The sequence below is a fragment of the Castanea sativa genome, chromosome 2 (genome assembly GCF_040712315.1).
Source record: "Castanea sativa cultivar Marrone di Chiusa Pesio chromosome 2, ASM4071231v1".
Taxonomy (NCBI): domain Eukaryota; kingdom Viridiplantae; phylum Streptophyta; class Magnoliopsida; order Fagales; family Fagaceae; genus Castanea; species Castanea sativa.
Window position 1 is genome coordinate 53,076,361 of NC_134014.1, and position 20,476 is coordinate 53,096,836.

General features: G+C 34.2%; 2 protein-coding genes across 2 annotated transcripts; one reads left to right on the forward strand and one right to left on the reverse strand.

Annotated features, from left to right (window-relative positions):
• The first annotated feature begins 1,766 nt into the window (after window positions 1–1,766).
• LOC142623413 (pre-rRNA-processing protein esf1-like) lies at window positions 1,767–12,210 on the forward strand. The gene is made up of 7 exons (XM_075796824.1): window positions 1,767–2,399; window positions 2,684–2,755; window positions 3,412–3,656; window positions 7,796–7,958; window positions 8,897–9,025; window positions 10,315–11,024; window positions 11,462–12,210. The coding sequence occupies exons 1-7, from the start codon at window positions 1,830–1,832 to the stop codon at window positions 11,775–11,777; spliced, it is 2,205 nt and encodes a 734-aa protein (XP_075652939.1). The 5' UTR covers window positions 1,767–1,829; the 3' UTR covers window positions 11,778–12,210.
• A 1,240-nt stretch (window positions 12,211–13,450) lies between these two features.
• LOC142623414 (aspartyl protease family protein 1-like) lies at window positions 13,451–20,099 on the reverse strand. The gene is made up of 10 exons (XM_075796825.1): window positions 19,614–20,099; window positions 18,994–19,135; window positions 16,332–16,564; window positions 15,690–15,914; window positions 15,431–15,566; window positions 15,270–15,343; window positions 15,078–15,180; window positions 14,941–14,998; window positions 14,021–14,092; window positions 13,451–13,915 (listed from the first exon to the last, which is right to left on the reverse strand). The coding sequence occupies exons 1-10, from the start codon at window positions 19,940–19,942 to the stop codon at window positions 13,707–13,709; spliced, it is 1,581 nt and encodes a 526-aa protein (XP_075652940.1). The 5' UTR covers window positions 19,943–20,099; the 3' UTR covers window positions 13,451–13,706.
• Window positions 20,100–20,476: the final 377 nt, after the last annotated feature.

Consider the following 20,476-nt stretch of genomic DNA (forward strand, 5'->3'; position numbering starts at 1 on the left):
CTACCAATTTTACAAGGACAAAAACCTGAAAGATAAAATTGTTTTGACTTATTCTCATGCTTTACTCCTAAGATTTGTTTCTTTATTTATTTTAATGAAACCAAATTCAAACTCAAATTTCATCCAAACCCATACCACCATAGGCAATATCATCTCCACAATCCCAGAATACAAAAATTGAAACCAATCATTTCCTCCCAACCCATCCACAAAGATAAACACCACACTCATATAACCAAACCAATCTTCCCTATGCAAAAAAAAAAAAAAACCCACGACAGAACTCCAAAACCAAATTTATCACCAGATAGATCCACCACCCAAATCTTACCCAGCCTTGCCTTACACCCACGAATGTTGCTCAAGCGATAAGCAAAAATTCAGTAAATTAGTTACAGAGATTTCTAAATAATTAAGAAAACCCAATAGAGATTACTTTAAACAAAAAAAAAAAAATTAGGCACTGTTTGGTTAGCCAATGACTCATATCCCATAACCCATCATTCATTATCCATTACCCATAGAACTTTTAACTCATTTTTCTTACTCAATTTCAACTAACTCATTCTAAAGTCTGTTTGGAGTGCCATTCCCTCTTGGTTTTTTTTTTTGGGGGAAAACTCTACTTAAAGCTGACATGGTGGTACCCACCACATCACAAAAACTCTTACCTCTTCAGTTAAAGCCACTCACGTGAGACTCTTTTCTCTTAGCCAAACCTGCCGAGTTTATCCTTTCACAAATCCACAGCTCAGGCCGAAGAAGAGAAAACCCACAAACCCACACTGGATTCGCCATACTCCTCTACCCCAAACCCATAGATCATCATCTGTCCTTCTCTTGTGAGGTTCTCTCTCTCTCATCGTCTATCTCTCTCCCTATTAACGGTTTGGGTTTGTTTGATTTAACTTGGTTTTTGATTTATTAATGGTTTGGGTTTTGTTATTATGGTTTCATGCTTCTGGGTTCCAATTATGGGTTTGATGTTTGTGTTTAGGTGTAATGTTGTTATGATTATGGGTTTGATGTTTGTTGATTTGATGATTATGGGTTTGATGTTTGTGTTTTTGCCAAGTCGCCTCTCCTTCTTCGGCAATTAGGATTTTCACAGAGTTGAGTTTATAGCCCTCTTCTCCGTCTCGCTAGAAAACTGTTTTCAAAAACCCCCAATTTCTCTTCCTTTGTTTTTGTTTTTCTAAAACATGTTTGGTCTGATGTAAGAAGGCTTCATTATCTGGTCAGTGTGGATTTACCCATTCCCACATGACTCGTTCCCTTGAAGCAATATCGATCGTGTTGTTTTTGTTTAATTTATCTCTCAACCTATCTTCTTTTGCTTTGGGAGAACACTGAAGCAACTATATCTTATTTATTTTCAATATTTATTATTTATCAAAAAAAAAATTATGTTCTGTTTTTCAGATGATGCTGAGAGATCGTTGGACTAGTGAAGAAGGGTCTTCTTCGGATGAGGTGAGAAATGGAAGGCAAATACAAAGTGAGAGCACTGAGAGGGAGGAAGAGAAGAAATTCAGAGGTTAAAAGAGGGAGAAAAGGGCGGGGCTTTCAAAATTTTCAGGGGTGATTTCGTCATTTTGTTGGTGTTGCTCAGTAAATTGATATGTTATTTTTTTTAAGCCAACTGTCAGTTTTTTATTGGTTAGGAAATACCAATTCTGATGCTGAGTTGGTAATACTGAAACACCTTATACTTTCTCCCGCCACACCGCTCATAATAAGAGAATGCAATCAGTTAAACCCTAAAAAAGAAGAACCTTTTTATCTTAACCCCCCCCAACAGCAACGCCAAAAAAAACTTCAGTCGAAAAATGACTTCCAAAAAGAAGAACAACAAGAAGCCGAAGCTGAACAAGGACTCGGACGCTTCACCCACGGCGCAAGATAGCAACAACAATGGAGGCGGTAAGAAGATCATCACGGACGCTCGATTCGCGTCCGTGCACTCCGACCCTCGCTTCCAGAACGTTCCGAGGCACAAATCGAAGGTCGCCATCGACTCGCGATTCGACCGCATGTTCAAGGACAAGAGCTTCGCTTCTTCCTCGGCTCCGCTAGATAAGCGTGGAAAGCGTAAGCAGCGAAACCAGGAAAGTCATCTGCGCCATTACTACAAAATCGAAGAAGAAGAAGAAGAAGAGGAAAAGGAGGAGGAGGAAAAGAAAGAGATTAGTAGCAGCAGCGACGAAGAAGAAGAAGAAGAAGATGAGAAAGTTGTGGAAGATAGCAGATTTGGGAAACTCGAGTCGGAGACTGAATCTGAATCGGAGGAAGACTCGGAGAATGGTGAATTGGAGGTGTCTACTACCGATTCAGATGATACAGACGAAGATGACGAGGTGGTTTATGAGGAGGAAGCGGAAGAAGATCCTCTAATGCAGGTATAATTTGAGTTGGAATTAGAATGCTAATTGAGAATTTGAGAACCTTAATTCTTTGATTGGTTGCTGAGAAAATGGAAGAAAAAAAAGAACATATAATAATGCTCAAAGCTTGAATTTTGAGTTTGGACATTTTTAATGCCGGTTGATAACTTGTTTTAGTTAAATGTAAAGAGATAATACAAACTTTTTGGTAGTAAAATTGTTTTAGTTGCCAAATAGTGCCTAGCTTTATGATTTCTTCTATGTTTGATTGGGTTCTTATGTTTGCTTTATTTGGACAGGAAAATATACCAGAAATTGAAAAAGAAACTCACAGGCTTGCTGTTGTTAATATGGACTGGAAGTATGTTAAGGTAATGTTACTCTGGTTTGGAACTGAGTTCAATTAAATTCGGGTTTTAAGTGAACGGAACTACTGTGTTAAATCAGATAGCGCTTTTCAATCATTGAATAGAATTGGATTATGTTTGAAGTTTGAAGTTTGAAGTCGCATAGTACTACAGGTCAATGCTGTTATATTTACTACTGCCTCCGTTCGGTTGATACTGTTGAGTTGGTGGCATGCTGGAGAAGTAAAGTTTGATTTGATCTCTTTAAAATTGGCAACAATGTGTTTTGTGCATTTCGTGATTATATGCTATCGTTTTGAGATCCTAGGTGCATGTTATTTCACAAAAGTTAACACCCATATAAATTTTTTAATGTGTCTATCTTACTGTTTTACTTGTCAAATTATGTCTACATGAAATTCTATATCATCTTTTATGAGATTCATATTATAAGCCAATAAAAATGGCAGGAAGAGTGCTCTGATTCATTAGTCAATGCTGAATCCAAAGCCCAGAATTAATGAATGATGGAGGTTAAATAATAAAATAAAAAGGATAATTTAGGTCTTATTTGATTTAATTATGATATAATTTTGTTAAGTTACTTCTTTTTGTCTTTTCATTATCTTCTGCACTTTCCAAGGATACATTCATCACCAAAAGTTTTTCATTTTATGTAGGCCGTTGACTTGTATGTTGTTTTGAGTTCATTTCTTCCAAAAGGTGGACAGATTTTGTCAGTGGCTGTCTATCCATCGGAGTTTGGACTTCAGCGTATGAATGAGGAAGCAGTTCGTGGTCCTATTGGCTTCTTTAAAGATGAAAATGAGAAAAATGAAGATCAAGACGACGATAAGTTAGACTCTGAGGACGATGATGAGATAGACAATGAGAAATTGCGTGCTTATGAGATAAACAGGCTAAGGTAATTGACTGCAATGCGGTTTGTGCATTTCTTCTTGTCAGAATCTTTAATTTCACCTTCTGATGCTACTATGGTATCTGCATTATTTTTGGTCATTATGTTTTATAATATGCCCAAAATTATGAGTGAAAACTTACCCTTAATGTCTATACTTTTAATTTGATTTGAAACAATGCTTGTAGGAGCGAAACATTTACACACACACTCACACAAGATTAGGAGTTCCCCTAGATTACTTAATACATGGTTCTGGCGGGTGAGGTTGTGTATCCATGGTTTAGGTGGGTCCAAAAGGCCTTTCCCTGGTGAGGTTCAACATTATCAAACACACACACACACATATACATATACATATTGTGGCAAAACTTAGGTAAAATTTCTACCTATCAAAAAAATAAAAAACTTAGGCACAATTTCTTATGTGTTGTTGTACATTAAGTTTCCCAATTAAATTCAGTCATGTGGTTGGAATGACTAACGAATCACATGGTTGAATTTATTGTCCTGGACAATGATAAAATGGATCACGTTGCTTTGGTCCATACAACCACGTGGTTGAATATAATTGAAGAACCTAAAGCACAATACCTAAAGAATTGTATCTAAGTTTTACCCATATTAGTCGCTAACCCATGCGATGCACGAGAAAGCTATTGAATGTGAGATTTTTTATATTAAAGTATTGTATATTTTTCTATTGAATATGCCCCTCATACACCAACTTTGATATCTAATGATAAGTTTATAAATTAACTTGGTTCATCCCCCACCCCTACCCCACAACTGAAACAGACTAAAAATTATCAATGTACCGACACATTGTTCAGTCTCAACGCCTTGTTCAGTCTCAACTCCACAATATAGCAAAAGCTACTAATACACCAATAACTCTAGTAAAACCTTGTCATTTACTTAATACCCTAAACAACAACATTAAAATCTGCCTATTTTCTTCTCCATACCGAACCCACAATAGGATATTGACCCAAAACACTTGCTGCAAAATGTCTTAAAACTTAAGAACAAAATTACCATGATAGCATATAAAGTTACATATAGAAGTATTCAAGACATACATTTGGATTACACTTCTCTTTTAAATTTTTAAGGATACCTTATGACAATTACACTTACACATAGGAAAATAACGAAATTATCTAAATCTTATATCCAAGAGATGCATAGACATATGCCATGTGAAAAATAAATTGAATAGTATCAAATTATGAATTTCAATGATCTAATTCATAAGACTTACACGATAAAACTGAAGAACACTTTTTTTTTTTTTGGGAAATACCTATTCCTAACACCAGGAGATGCATAGACAAATTGCCATGTGAAACATAAAATGATTTGTATCAAACTGTTAATTTTAATGATCTAGTTCATAAGACTTATGCCAGTAGACCTCATTCTGCGTAAAGCAGAAATTTACTTTCCAGGTAACAATTTTCATCAATAAAAGTTATGAAATAGAGATACACAAATTAATTAAGCAGCTTAGTCACCCATGGGCCATCATATAGTTTATGCCAATTCATCTATTCTATTATCCCAACAGATGTACACCAGTTGATCTATAGGTGCTGATATAGAGAGAATCATAAATTTCAAGCACCTAAAACATTTGAGAAAAATGTAATATGCAAATTAGAAACCTATTCTGACAAACAACCAAGACAATTAAAAATTAACAATAAACACACAAAAAAAAAGCTTCATGTGAGGTTTATGCTTAATTAAATATCACTTATCAAAGAAATAATATATATTTTTTAATCTCGCCATTTTCAGGATGGCATCATCAATTGGAAACAACAGGAGCTTCAGTTTCATAGGAGTATATTGTTCTCAACAAAAAGATTTTGCCAAAAAAAAAGGGATCCAAATTATTTTGGGGTTTATGTGATTTGTGACTTCTTGACCAAAAAAATATGGGTCATACTATAGTATTTCCAACTACCATAGTGACTTGTTTTGTGGAAGGTACTTATCATTGCACCAAGCCCGACTTCTAAATCCTACCCTTATGTCCAATTATAAACTACATCTAGTACTAATTGGCTTTTATGTTTTGAATTATATGCAAAACTAAATCAATGAGGCTCCAGAAATAAATAAATAAATTCTAATATAAAGTTAAAAATTTTATAAAACAAACATGAATTCTAATATCAAACTCCAAATAAATTATATAACATGCAATGAAGAAACCTATAAAAGAAAAAGAAAAAAGAAACCATAGTAGCTAAATATACAAGTAAAACACTAATTAAAAGACATTGACACGCCAAAATTAATATCTAAAACTAAAGAAGCATACCTTGCTCAGAAACTTTTTTATTTTGATAAGATCAAACCTAGCTTAGAAAACCTTGAATTAAAAGAACAAAATTTAAATAGATTAGTAAACCAAAGGGCCAAATAAAGAAAACAGGTAAGAGGGAAAATCCTAAAATAAAAGTAAAAACATCACTAACTATTTTAAAAACTCCAAGTGACGAAGAATGGCAACCCCCCAAATCAACATCTTTGCCAAAGAATGCATTCTGTGACACATCAAAAAATGTACATTCTGCATCACAAAAGAATTCAAGTAAAAAAACTTGTCAATTCTCCAAACCTACAATGTAAAAAAATAACCTCCAAATATAAAAAACACATTTAATGAAATTAATTTTTCCCAATGAGAATAATACACACACAGCCTTGCATGCTTATATGCATATAGGGCAGGACAATAGCTATCATAACCTCACTCTCAAGCCATATCCGTATCAATTTTCCTGGGCTTCTCTCTCTCTCTCTCTCTCTCTCTCTCAAAATTAATCAATTATATCTCTGTCAAAGACCAAACTCTCAGACCAATAATAAAGATTCAATTTTGAATGTGTGTTTGTCTTTCTTATAATCTCAGAAATTGAGTTGTGTGTTCAAAACTGAGCAGCAAACCATTACTACCAATCCATATAACAAAATGTAATAAGGGAAACAAAAAACATCAAGCAAAAGAATGGAGCACAAAAAGAACTGAGATTTAGAGATACCTCAACCAAAGCAGCCACGTTCTGTCAGTATTTATACACTGTGAGGAGAGGAAGACAGGCAGGAAGGAACTCAGATAGGCGGCCGTTACTGCGAAACCGTAGAGCAGGAAGGTGGGGAGATTTCAACGGTTTCAAATGGTATTAGATTTTCCTGGCCTTCACGGTTTCAAACTCTTTGTTTTCCTTCATGGTTTCAGACTCTTTGTTTTGAGCAGCTTACCAGTATGACGTTGTATTTTTCAAACTCTTTGTTTTCTCACGCAAAACCCTTCAGGTTCCACGTTATATTTTTCAAACTTTCTGTTTCAAATCGCAAAAACTTTCAGGGTTCCACCTTCCACGATTTCTAAATTTTTGTTTTTCCTTTAAGCTGAAAAGGCCTTGGGTTGGGCTTGATAGTGGAAGTAAATAGATAAGAGTGGGTTGAGATTTATTATAGGGCTGGGATTTATTATGCAAAGTTACTATTATTCTGAAATTTGTAAAAACTACTTTTAAATTGTAGGACAAATTAAGATAAATAAAAAAATATTGGAATGACATGGCCGCTGACGTGGCACAACGTGAGTGCATCAACATAAACGCTACGCTTCAGCTTTTAGTAATATATAGATATAGATGGATATGTTGGAGTGTTGTTTTATAGTTCCTGTCCTTCATTGTTAATCATATCCAAAAACTTATTAATTAGTGTGATACTGTAAGTGATCTAGATAATGGCGAATTTATCTTAGCTACTCAGTTCATTACATAGTTTTGAACCTATAGGAGTGCATTACTCACAATTATGTGGTTTTGAAATATTATCTGGGTTGAATTTCATCTTCTCAATATCTAGATGCCAAATAAAATGTGAACAGACTGCCTTGAATGTGTATTGTTTAAATATATAGTTACTTCTTAAAGCTTGTTTTCTAGACTATTTTTCCCCTGTAATAAGCCTTTATTTTGGGTCATGTATTGCTCAAGAAATCAACTTATATATATATATATATATATATATATATATATATTCACACATGCACATACACATACACGCACATGTGTATTATTTTACATATCTTTTGGGTGCTTATCTTCCTTCCACAGGTACTACTATGCTGTGGTAGAATGTGATTCGAGTGCCACAGCAGATTACCTTTACAAATCTTGTGATGGAACTGAATTTGAAAGGTCTTCCAATAAGCTTGATCTGAGATTTATTCCTGACTCTATGGAATTTAAACACCCACCCAGAGACGTTGCTAATGAGGTATGATTTTTAACCTTAAAATGGTATTATGGGGTTTTGGTGCTTCATTTATTGCAAGTTTACACAACAGTCTTATGTGAGGGTTTTATATGTGTGTGTGTGCGTGTGCGTGTGTGTGTATATGTATATATATCAAATGTTCCATTTTAGTGAATAATCATGCCAAAATTTTCCTGGGAAAATGACTTGTAGACTAATGGAATTTATTCGTTTTTCGGATGGAAACACCCAAGGTTCAAATCCCACTCCCCTAATTAAAATGTATTAAAAAAAAAATCTTGGTCTCTCAAGTAGCAAACACACAGCACCATATTAGGAGAAGATAACCCTGATCCAAGAAGTAATGGTCTCTATCTGCTGCCTGTGTGCCAGAAGTTGTGATAACTCGTTGATGTAATTTAAAAAATGAATCTATCTGAGATTCTTAGAAAATGAAGTTCTCAATGCTACCCTTTGTAAAATGGAAGTTGCATTCAGAGTGAAAGTTATGCAATTTCACCTAATACATAGCACGCTGTGTGGCCATTATCCATCTCTCCTACCTGATATAAAAATTCAGCTTCACATGGATGATTAAATTTATAAATAGGATAGCTTTGGGCCTTGGTTAACTAGGGTTTGAAATCCAACTCAGCACCACCTAAATCCTTACTTGAGCCAATACCTAGCCCATTCTGCATCAAACTTTGGATTAAATTAACAGATAAGGGTAGCATGGAAGGATGCAACTTTATGATATTGCTTTTATTTTTTGTAATGGATTTACTCTACCCATCTTAATTATGAAAAAAAAAAAAACAGATTTACTCTACCCATACTACACAGCAATGTTCACTTATATAAATGTGTGCAAATTTTGTTGTCATTACCCCACCTAATACACCTAATTCTGATGCAGTGGTTTCAAACTGCTGAAATACTTTCAATTTTTTTCTCAGGTGCCTGCAGACTATGAAGGTTTAGATTTTCAAACTAAAGCCCTGCAGCAGAGTAGGGTTCAGCTTTCTTGGGATGAGGATGAACCGGATCGTGTAAAGACCTTGAAACGTAAATTTAATGCTGATCAGGTTGGTGTTCTTGATCTGAATCTGTAACATAGTACTTTATGCCTTTTTATTTATTTATATTTTAATTTTTTTTTAAAATCTGATCCATATTAAATTCTTTCTACTTCAAAGCTCATATCTTTAATTGCATTCTGGCTAGGAGTCTTGTAGTTCAATTGGCTCCTCCTGGTGTCTCCAAATGAGACATCTAGGGATCAAATATCCTGTCCCCCAACTATCGAATTCAAAAATTGCATTCTGTTTCATTCCTTTGGCGCCCCTAGAGGCCCCAATTGGATTGAAAGTTCACCTGACTGAACTTGATCATTTCTTATTGACAATATTAAATAAACATTCAGTTGTCTTCTTTTTCTTCTTCTTCTTCTTCCTTTTTACCCCTTTGATGTATCGATTATTGAGCATGAATTAATCGTATTAATTCTATTTGTTGTCATAAATAAGATGGCTAATTCTTACCTTACTATTTTATAAATGTTAAGATGAGTGCTTATTGTTTTTCGAAATACACGGAAGGAAATGTTTGCTAATTTAAGAGGCTTCATTTCTGCTGGGGCACCATTTTTCTTCCTTTTTTTTTTTTGGGGGGGGGGGGGGGATTCATTATTTTGTGAAATGATCCAATAGTTTTTTTACTGTGGCCTATAAATTCTCTGAATCTGAAGTGAATGAGGCCATTTTCCAAATACACAGAAAGAAATGTTTGCTAATTAAGAGGGGCACCATTTTGCTGTCATCTTTTTTTGAGCGGCCGCCAGGTGGGGTGTGGATCATCATTTTGTGAATTGATCTAATAGTTTACTGTGGCCCGTACATTCCCCAAATCTGAAGTTAATGAGCCACGAGGGCCTTTTTTTGTGCCTCATGAATATGGATTTACTTCAATTTAATTGAAATTTCTGGCCACATAGCAATAGGAACATATCACTATACAGTTTTTATTTTAAAATTTACTTATATGTGAATGCATCCACTCGTGCCAAGATTAACATGCTTATGTTTTTTTGTTTTCTTTGTTTGTTTGTTTGTTTGTTTGTTTTGTTTTTTTTTTTGTTTGTTTTGTTTTTAAAATCTAAATGCACATCATAATAGTACTTATCAAAACAAATCCACATATACACACATTAGAGGCTTGACAGCTTTCTGCAGCTATGGTTGTTTTGCTATATTTTCAAAAGAAAATAGACAGTAAAAGCAGAGAGAACAATCAAGGAGCATAAAATACTACTCCTAGTTCAGTCAGTATTAGCTTCAAATTTGTACAAAATTGTTACTGACTCTGTTTCTTCTAGCTAGCTCAATTGGAGTTGAAGGAGTTCTTGGCTTCTGATGAGGGTGAAAGCGATGATGGTGATGGTGAAAGCAATGATGATGATAAGAAGGATAAAAAACGAGATATGTACCGTGCTTTAGTCCAGTCTGGTGATGGTTCAGACGGAGATGGAGATGGAGATGGAGAGGAGGATGGCCAGGATATGGAGGTCACTTTCAATACTGGCTTGGAGGATATTAGCAAGCGTATTTTGGAGAAGAAAGATAAGAATTCAGAAACTGTGTGGGAGGCCTATCTTAGAAAAAGAAGAGAGAAAAAGCAGGCTAGGAAAAATAAGTCTAAGTATTCATCAGATGATGACAGCAGTGATAGTGATACTGATCAACATGCGCCTGAACAACCAGATGACTTCTTTGTTGAAGAGCCTTCAGTTAAAAGAAGTAAAAAAGAGGCTGGAGGTAAAAGTGATAAAGAAAGGCTGAATCAAAATATGGATAAGGAAGCAGAAGCAAGCCAAGCAGAGCTCGAGTTATTACTTGCTGATGATAAGGGGACAGAAACTGGTCTTAAGGGATATAGTTTGAAACCTAAGAAGGCCAAGGGGAAAAAGGGAAAAGAAGTTCCAGATGAGGATAAATTACCATCTGTTAATTATGATGATCCACGGTTTTCAGCTCTCTTCACTTCACCTCTATATGCTCTGGATCCAACAGATCCTCACTTCAAAAGGTATTTTCTGTGCAGTACATATTTTTCTTGTGATTATTGTTTCCAAATTTTTTTTTGATAGGAAGATTGTTGTTTCCATTATTATCTGAAAGAAGCAGAAAATAAGAGGAGCACTTAGGTAGTATATGGCCTAATATGTGTATGGTAACTTGTATGTACCTTGGATGTATGTGACATGCAGGATGATTAACCCATGTGACATGATATTATTGTACCTGAGTATTCTAAAGGCTTTATTTGATGATCTTGATATTCCAAATTATGAACTAATTTAAGAATCTATTTGGCATTGTTTGTTCCATTCTTCCAAAATATTGCAATTTTTTTTTTCCCCACATGCTGCTTGCTTCATAACTAAGTTGGCTTTAGTTTGGTGCTAAAAGTTTAAAAAAAAGAAAAGAAAAAAGAAGCTAAAATTTGGAGTTTTGGTGTTGCAGGAGTGTAGCCTATGCTCGGCAGGTGGCACAGAGGCAGCAGAACAAGCAAGGATTGGTGGAAACGGAGCATTTGGAGTTACCTACAACATCACGCTTGCCATCTGATGAGCCACCAAAGAAAGAGAAACATGAGTTATCATCATTAGTCAAATCAATTAAGATGAAGTCCAAGCCATTTCAATTGCCCTCTGATGGTAAGATGTCAAAAAAAAGTGGAAAATTGCAATCTGCAGGTAAGGTAGAAAAGGAGTTACAACATGATCTCTCAACGTTAGTTCGATCGGTTAAAAATAAGTCAAAAAATCTCAAAAAATGAATCCCAAGATGAAATTAAAAAAAATCCGCTTTCTGTTTCCATAACATCATGCAGAAGTAGGTTGTGGGGTTTGGAAGCTGCAATTGAGCAAGTCAGATTGGGACAAGTCGCAGAGACTGAAGGTTTTTGGTAGATTATACTTTGACATACTTTGACATACATTTTTTATTTATTTGGATGGTGGTGTTGTGACTGGGATTTTTTGTGATCTTCTAGTGTATGACAGTTTGGGATTTCATTGTGGTCATAGGGTTTAGTTTGCATTTGGGATCTTTTGATGATATTTATAGCCACGGCCACAGGCCCATAGCAAATTTTGATATTAGTGAATATTTTGCAAGTGGAATATCAGAATAAAGAGAGAACATTACAGTAATTGTAAAAGGTTCGTACAGTTGATATGCCATATTGCCTTGTTAGTTTTTAGCTGTTTTATTGTAGGGCAGTAAGTACTATTTAGTTTTTACTCTTGTGCTAGTAGCGTATATTCAATACTAAAAGAATGGTTATATATATATATATATATATATATATATATATATATATAAAAAGTTATTGACAAAGTTTAGCTACAAAATTGGTTGTAGGCTTAGGCTATAATCTTACTCAATATATTTTTATTAGAGATAAATTTTGACAAATCCACTATTGAATGAAATCTTCTTTTTATATTTTCTATTAATGCAAAATTTATAGAAAATTAAAGATTAATAGTTATGTCATAAATAAATTGTTTAAATGATAAGTTTTTGTATTTTAAAATTACGCATAAAATATAAGCTTATAAATCATATAGTAAATAATATTCGATTGATATAAAATTTGACATGTGTATTAAGTGTGTAAAGAATATGCAATTTAATGGTTAGATTTTCAAAATATATATTGTTTGTTTGGATCCCCGTTTACCCTTCTGCGTTTGCGTTTTTTTTTTTTTTTTTTTTTAAAGACCAGCTCTTGGTGCACTGTTCATGGGACATGAACAGTGCACCAAGGCATATAAACAGTAAAAAAAGAGTGAACAGTGTTTTTTTACACATTAAAAAATTATTTTGCTACAGTATTTTCAGTTTTCAGCAATAAGTTCTATCCAAACGGACTCATAGTAATGTTTATTTTATTGAGTAATGTTGTAACTTAAGGCTACAACTAATTTTGTAACTAACCATCGCGCATCCTTGGTGTGGTGATTCAAGTTTTTAGGAGGGAGTTTCACACGCATATACACTTAGATTATGCTAGAGTTTTATCTTGTATAAAAAAATTTTGTAACTAAACTTTGTTTATCTATCATTAAATTATTTCTTATTCTTATATCCGCCATGCTTTCAAAATTTTTAAAAAATTAAAGATTAATAGTTATGTCATTAATAAATATAAGTTTATAAATCATATAGTAAATAATATCTGATTGTCACAAAATTTGACATGAGTAATAAGATTGTAAAGAATATACAATTCAACAACTAATTTTGTAGCTTATGTGTTGGGGGGGGGGGGGGGGGGAATTGGCATACGTAAACTCCAATTTTTTAGTATTTTACTAACTATTGCTCTGCATAATGACCATCTTTTAATCAAAGAATGGCCCTGCATTTAATTACCACTACATTTGAATCTTATTTATTATATCCTATCATAATGGAAATTTCCCATTGCTTTGGCCAAAAAAAAAAAAAAAAAGGGAACGAATTGCATTGCCGAAAATTCTCAAAATTTAAGCTCTATACCAATGGTTTCTGCTTATAAATAAAATTAAAAAAAAAAAAAAAAAATTTACAAACCTTATGTTCAAACTAGTGCTACTAAGACCAACAAAAATAGGAAGCCAATAAGCTTCCAATCTGTTCTGTAATGACCAGAAATGCAATGCATATCCGTATAAAAGATTCAAAGACCAAGAAAGGCTCAGCACTTGAAAAAGAATAATCAAACAATGGCAAGAAATGAAAGAAGAAGCATCGCAAGTGTGTAATGAAAAGGCTTCAACTTGGGTGAATAACTGGATGGTGGTGACACAGATGGATCAGAATTGGTTCCACTATTTGCTGTAGCTTCTGGATCGACAGCAGCAGGAGAGTGAGCTGGAGAGTGTGATGGGCTGATAGGTAGAGTGCTGAAATTCTCATCATCATAACCTGGTGACACCAAGTTTTTATTATAGCCACTTAATGAATTCACCAAGAGAAGAAAGTATTGTACATTGAAATTCAATCTAAAGAAAAAGTTCAAACTATACTCACAGTTAGATGCCTTCCAACCCAATACATTCTTCTCGCGATCAAAAACTATGTTATAACCAGTCATGAAGTTCTCTGGATGAAAATAAAGAAATTCATATTGTAAGTTGCAATTTCTCAGTTCAAACATGTTTGGATGCATAATTGCTTTGATTGATATGAGGAGACAAAAAACTCAAGGTGATGATTTTCCCAAAATCTCACTAGGCAAGACTGGCTTGTTTGATGACGCAGTGATTAAATGGAGGCTGTGTATGTTGTTTCTCATGCAAATTTTAATATCTGATTTAAAAGGTAGAGTGCAGCCAACCATGACGAGCTTCCTATTATTTGAACTCCTCCTTGATAATTTCATACAGTACAAACTTTATAATCTCCAAATTAGAGATTACTGAACAGGCTTCTGGCATAATGAGTTTTGAATAACATAGGTACAATGCAATAGGTTCCCAATTAAAGATCAAATACATAGTTGCATTAAATTTGTCCTTGGAAAAGAAAACATCATTTATGCTTCATTGGTCAATACAACCATGTATTTGAATTTATTTGGGGAACCTAATGTACAACGACTACGCAAGTGTACCTAAGTTTTGAATAAAATTCTAGTTTGTTAAGTTATAATTGTACACACATTGACTGAAAATTGAATATCTGATCTATTCACCCCAAAAGCTGCAATTACCCCTTCCTCTTCCCCCATCCCAAGAAACCACTTCCATCAATCCAGACATTATGTAATCTTTTTCTCCAAAAGAGGCAAGTAAATATTTAAGCAAAACTGCATAGTTTTTTCTAATAGTCTCCTTACAAAGGAATGAATGCACAAAGTGAAAATTTGAAAGCGACAAACATGAAAATGCAACTTCATCAATATGAATAGGTTTTAAAATAAGGATAGTTAATTATAAATAAATACTCACGTCCTATGATGTTTATATCTTCACTTTTGAGAAGAGCCAGACAATACACGTATCCACCCTGGAGACCACATCATCAAATTCTTTAGTTTAACTCAAGCAGGAATAGGATAGTAAAGAAGTATAGAGTTAGACCATACCTGAGGAATTTGTATCACTGCTGTTGGATCAGTGAGAGAATATTGGTCTCCACCCTTCATTGTCAGATTTATATCAGGGATTACATAACTGGTTTGATTTACACTGCATATAAAGTGGAAGTCAGTACTTCATAGTTGAAAGGAGAAAACTAATACAAAATAGGAATGGGTTTTTCTCCAGATATAGATGACCTTAAGTCATAACAGTATTCAAAAGGAATCTGGGAATCAGATGGATGCCGCCTTTCGGGGACCTGGGAGTTGAACTGCAAAATAACATAAATCATATAAACTTGTAAATTATAAAATGGAATCCCAATAGTATCAGGAAACACAATATTTAAATTACTTACACTCTCTGAAATAAATGTATAAGCTGGATCTTTTAGGCTTGTAAATGATGTTCCTGAGTCAAAGATTGCACTGAACTCCAATGCAGAAACATTTTTTCCCACAGTTGTTTGAGTGATGCTGATGTTGTACGTTGGACTGGTAACAAGTTCCAAGGGCAAAATCAGTGTAAGTAGCATGAGATTCAGGTCAAAGATAGTTTCTTGCCAAACTAAATTACTTTGCCATCAGCTTTTGCCATATTGAGAAGTGACAACTTACTGTGTTGACCTAATATTGAATGGCGTTTTTCTTTGGTCTGAGCTGCCATTATCTCCGAACTTTATTCTCCCCATCCCATCAGGTCCAAAACACATGGAAAAAGAATTTGAAGCTAGCCCTAATCTTGCTAAGGTGCTAGGAACAGATATATTATCCATACCGAGCCCAAAAAGACCATTTGGTGCTGCACCATCCAAAAAAGTACCAGTCTGAAGTTGACCACAACTGCAACAAAATTACAAGCTTAGTACAGAAGTCACACAAATAAACTAAAATTTGCTGAATGGGTCTGACCAACAAGCCCAAAAAAACAAGAAGCAACTTCAATGAATAAGATAGTATGTAAGCCCATCAGTGACAGAAAATTACTTACTCCTCTCATAGTTTCTGATATCATGATACCTCATTAATAATTAATCCTACTTGAGGAGGAAAAAGCCATACCAAACTGCAGATTCATTACCAAGTGAAGTACATTTGCCAAAATATCAGCAATTCCAAAATTTTCACTTTAACAAACAATTTTTAATTTTCATCCAGGTCTATAGAAATTGATATCACTTGAAACTTAATTATAATGGTCACTAGAAAATATTATTTCTCCCAAAGTTTTTGGTAGCAAAGCAATAAAAAATAACCTACCCAAAAGTAATCTTAGCATCAACAGCTTGTGATTGATTATCATCTCTAATTAAATGCAAAAGATCCTCCACGAAGATCCCAGTAGATGAAGTGTTATTAGAAAGATACTCGACTTTATAACCACAATTAGCACTTGCTGAAGAGCATTGACTTTGTTTGCAGAAGGTGCTGTTGCAAGGAATTACTCCACTTGTCGATGAATTATTAGGACTGTAGATGTTAAGGTTTAGAACCTGCTTGATAAAAAGGATTAAGTAAGTAATTGTAAAGGAATTCAGGACTTGAACAAAGCTTCTTTCACCACCGCTCAGCAAACAATCAAATACACAAACAGCATAAGTCCAATCTAAAATTACGTTCCTGTAAATCAGATTATAATTTCAATCAATAAATATACATTTCCTTATCTCATATTGCCCTGACAATCGTAAAATATTTTCTGGGTGTGGTAAATAAAATGATGGGCGCTAAAACAAAGAGAACTAGAAAAAAAAATAGACCCAAACACACAAGAGAGAACACTAAGGGGACGTGGTTTGGCTTTTGGCCAATGTCCATGGACAGTGACAAGAAGAAATTTCACTAATAAATTTGGAGAATACAAAATAGTGTAGAGAAACTATCACAAAACCAAAACCCCAATACACCCAAATTACTTTCTCATACATATACAAAGTTCTCTCTCTCAAATACGAAGCTTGGGATACACCTAAAACAAAGAGAAATTTTCTCTTCTATGGAATTGCTGCACAACCTTCCCCACACAGCCCCCTTCAAAGAGGTCTCTTACTATCACATTTTGCTGCTCTACTCCTCACAGAACGAACTGCATTTAATATATATACTATATCAAGAGGAAACCAAAGTTGGCAATATTGAGAAACTGTATATTCCACGTGGAGAAGACAGGCATGATATTCAAAGAACTAAAGTCACGCTTGCTTGACAATGCATGCATGCAAAAAGACATGCATTTGATGCAGGCGTGAATAACCAAGTCAACATATCAACCATCAAATACCTTCCTTGCTTACTCTTCCCTTCCCATACCTTCCTTGCTTATAGTACTTTTTCAAGTAGAAATCCATAGTCAAAATAAGAAGGCTACAATCCAAGTTGACTGAGAAAGGTTTCCTTGCCGTATAAGACAAAGACATCTCTAATTTGGATTATATCCATGTGTTATGCCAATATATGCGCACTTGCAAGCCATTTTCTAGCAAATCTCCATCTTTGACTTGAATTGTATCAAGCTTCACAAACGAAACACCTCCATCACCTCCATCAAAGTCCTAAGGGGCTATCTCAAATTGCAAACCCAAATCAAGTCAAAACAGGAATATGAATCAACATCTAACAAATCCCCACCTTGACTTAAATTCCACCTAATCTTTGAAACCATGTCAAAATTAGGAATTTCTCCTAAATCCAAATAAGAATAATCACAAATTGCATCAAGCTCTACATCAATTATCCGCGTTGGAGGGATTTGCAAACCACCAAATTTAATCAAATTCCTCTTCACCTTGCAGAGACTTCTCTTAGGTCACAAATGCCTAAGCCCAACCAAAATACCAAAGTGTAAATCACCTCAAACCACTTCCAATTACGCCAATAGGCTCCAAATCCACCCAAAGATGGTAACAAACATTAGCATTTGGGTTTGTAAAACTCCGGAAATGCGATTTTACCCAAACAACAAAAAACATGCTACATCCGGATTGCTATACTTAAGACAATTTACAATCTTGCTAAACTCTTGTAAAGTTTATTGTAGCAACTTCTACTTTTTTATTTTTTATTTTTATTTTTTATTGGTCTCTCTCTCTCTGTCTCTCTCTCGGATTGGATTGGAGATTTGCGTTTGTGGTGTAAATGTTTTTAGTTCATGCACAATTTTAGCTTTTCAACCTTTAAAATCACACAGATTTGACTGTGTAAAGTTATGCATCTATGCTTCATCTTCTATTTTAACTAAAGGAATCATGTAAATTTAAACGATTACTATAGCTGTGTATTTTCATTTTTCATTCATTCTTTGTATTTGTTGAGAATGAAGGGAGAGAATGGACAGTGATTGTGACGTGTGAAGAGAGAAACATAATTAATATATATATAAAAAGTAGGTTCTTACGCTAAATTACACAAAAATTTACATGGGAATTCACTTATTTTAGAGAGCTAAAGTCACACTTTCTTGACAATATTCGCAAAAAGGAAATGCATATTTAGTGCTAGAGTAAATAACAATTCAACTAGTCAAACATCAAATACCAGACTTGTTTTCATAAAATAAAAAAAAAGTTATACCTGCCTTGCTTTACTCATTCATATGAGTACTATTCTATTTGCCTTTACTTTTTCAAGTTGAATTCCATAGTTAAAAAAAAAAGAAAAAAGGCTACAATCCAAGTTGACTGAGACTTTCCTAGCCATATAGGACAGATTCATCTTTTAATAAGTTGGGTTAATATTCCTATATGATGCCAAATCTATGTGCAATTGATGCACTCGATTCAAGCCAATTTTTAACACGTTTTCAAGCATATATGACTGCAATAGCAAAGGAAGAGAAAGGAACCCATATAGCCGTATCAATTGGAAGTAATAAAACCAATAACAAAGAAACCAAAAATTCAAAGTAAAGAAAAAGTAAACATACCGCTCCAGATGATGACTGTAAGGCTTTTACGCAACCATTTTTCTGACAATCACATGGTATCCAGAACAAATCACTGCCTGTGTCTAACGCCACCAAGAATGATAAACTTGGATTCCCCAAAGAAACATTCGCATAATGCAAACTGAAAACATCAACAAACATAGAAAAAAATAAATAAATTAACCAAATAATATAATAAAGTCGGTACACCTAACCTAATTGAAACGAAACAGTTTGGTCACCAAGAAAATTATAAAATATATATATATATATATATATATATATATATATATATAAATAATATACACTCAAGAAAAAAAAGAGCAAAAAGAAAGAAGAATCACAAAAAAGTTTATAACTTTTACTTGGCCACTAAAATACAGAAACCAAATAATATCTCCCATCAGAAAATAAAAAGAAACCAAAAAATATCCAATCATTATCAAAGCTCACAAAAATACACCAAAGATATATATACAGTTAAAAGATTAAAAAAAAAAAAAAACTCCTTTTCTTTCTCAAAAACCAAAAAAATATCATATCAAAACACACACATATATAGACACACACTAAAAACATATATTTGAATGATTATTTGAGGAGTAGAATAAGGATCATACAATCCCAAGGAATTAAGGAGGTAAGTGTCGTTTCCACCGGAGAAAGCGAGAGGCGACTGGTCTTTGATGGAAGCGAGGTGGCGGCCACGGATGATGCGATCTCTGTGGGCCATAGCAACATAGTAATCCACGCTACCTTTCTCTGGAAGCTCATCAACACCCAGAATTCCCTTCACTGGATCCGAAAACCTGTGGTGGATTCCATACCCGAACGTTCCCAACCCGTCACAGCTCCTCCACGAGCTCAACAAAACCATTAGTAGCATTATGATACGATAATAATATGTACAACAAGTCATAGTTGTGGGGGTAGTCCAAGCCCGAGCCATGGTTAGTGGGGGCTTAGAGGCTTTTGCAGATAAGAGAAATAAACTTGAATTGAGTGCAAAAGCTTACGCATCAAAATGAAGTGAATGAGAGGATTATTGTGAAAAGAGTTTTGAGTTTATTAAGCAAAACATAAAGAGAGATTGGACTTAGGAGGTCGTTTGAACCTGTTAGTTAGGCGAAAGTGAAATACGCTGCCCATATGGACGAAAGTCAAATACGCTGTCCGTAATAGTGACAACTTACTAAATAAAATAAATATTGTTATATATTTTAAAAATTTAAACTTTGAATGGTATGCTATTTACACTTTTACTATTCCCATCAAATTTAATGTTAACCGGATATTATTTAACATAACATCTATAAGGTTATATTTTATACATAATTTTAAACTACAAAATGAGATTTGTTACGATTACAATATTTTTATAATAAATCATAGATGGTTAGTTGTTATTGGTTTAAATTTAACCCTAATACTAAGATTACTTTTTTGTCTCAATAATAATAACCACTAACAATCTGCCACCTAG

What these genes read in the sequence shown, in the direction of transcription:
- LOC142623413 (XM_075796824.1), top strand. Translation starts at nt 1,830, where the DNA reads ATGACTTCCAAAAAGAAGAACAACAAGAAGCCGAAGCTGAACAAGGAC. An exon ending in TGGACTGGAAGTATGTTAAG is followed by an intron (nt 2,756 to 3,411) that starts GTAATGTTACTC and finishes CATTTTATGTAG; the next exon opens with GCCGTTGACTTGTATGTTGT. An exon ending in CCAGAGACGTTGCTAATGAG is followed by an intron (nt 7,959 to 8,896) that starts GTATGATTTTTA and finishes TTTTTTTCTCAG; the next exon opens with GTGCCTGCAGACTATGAAGG.
- LOC142623414 (XM_075796825.1), bottom strand. Translation starts at nt 19,942, where the DNA reads ATGGCTCGGGCTTGGACTACCCCCACAACTATGACTTGTTGTACATAT. An exon ending in CTCCTTAATTCCTTGGGATT is followed by an intron (nt 19,136 to 19,613) that starts GTATGATCCTTA and finishes TGATGTTTTCAG; the next exon opens with TTTGCATTATGCGAATGTTT. An exon ending in GATGCTAAGATTACTTTTGG is followed by an intron (nt 15,915 to 16,331) that starts GTAGGTTATTTT and finishes ATTTTGTTGCAG; the next exon opens with TTGTGGTCAACTTCAGACTG.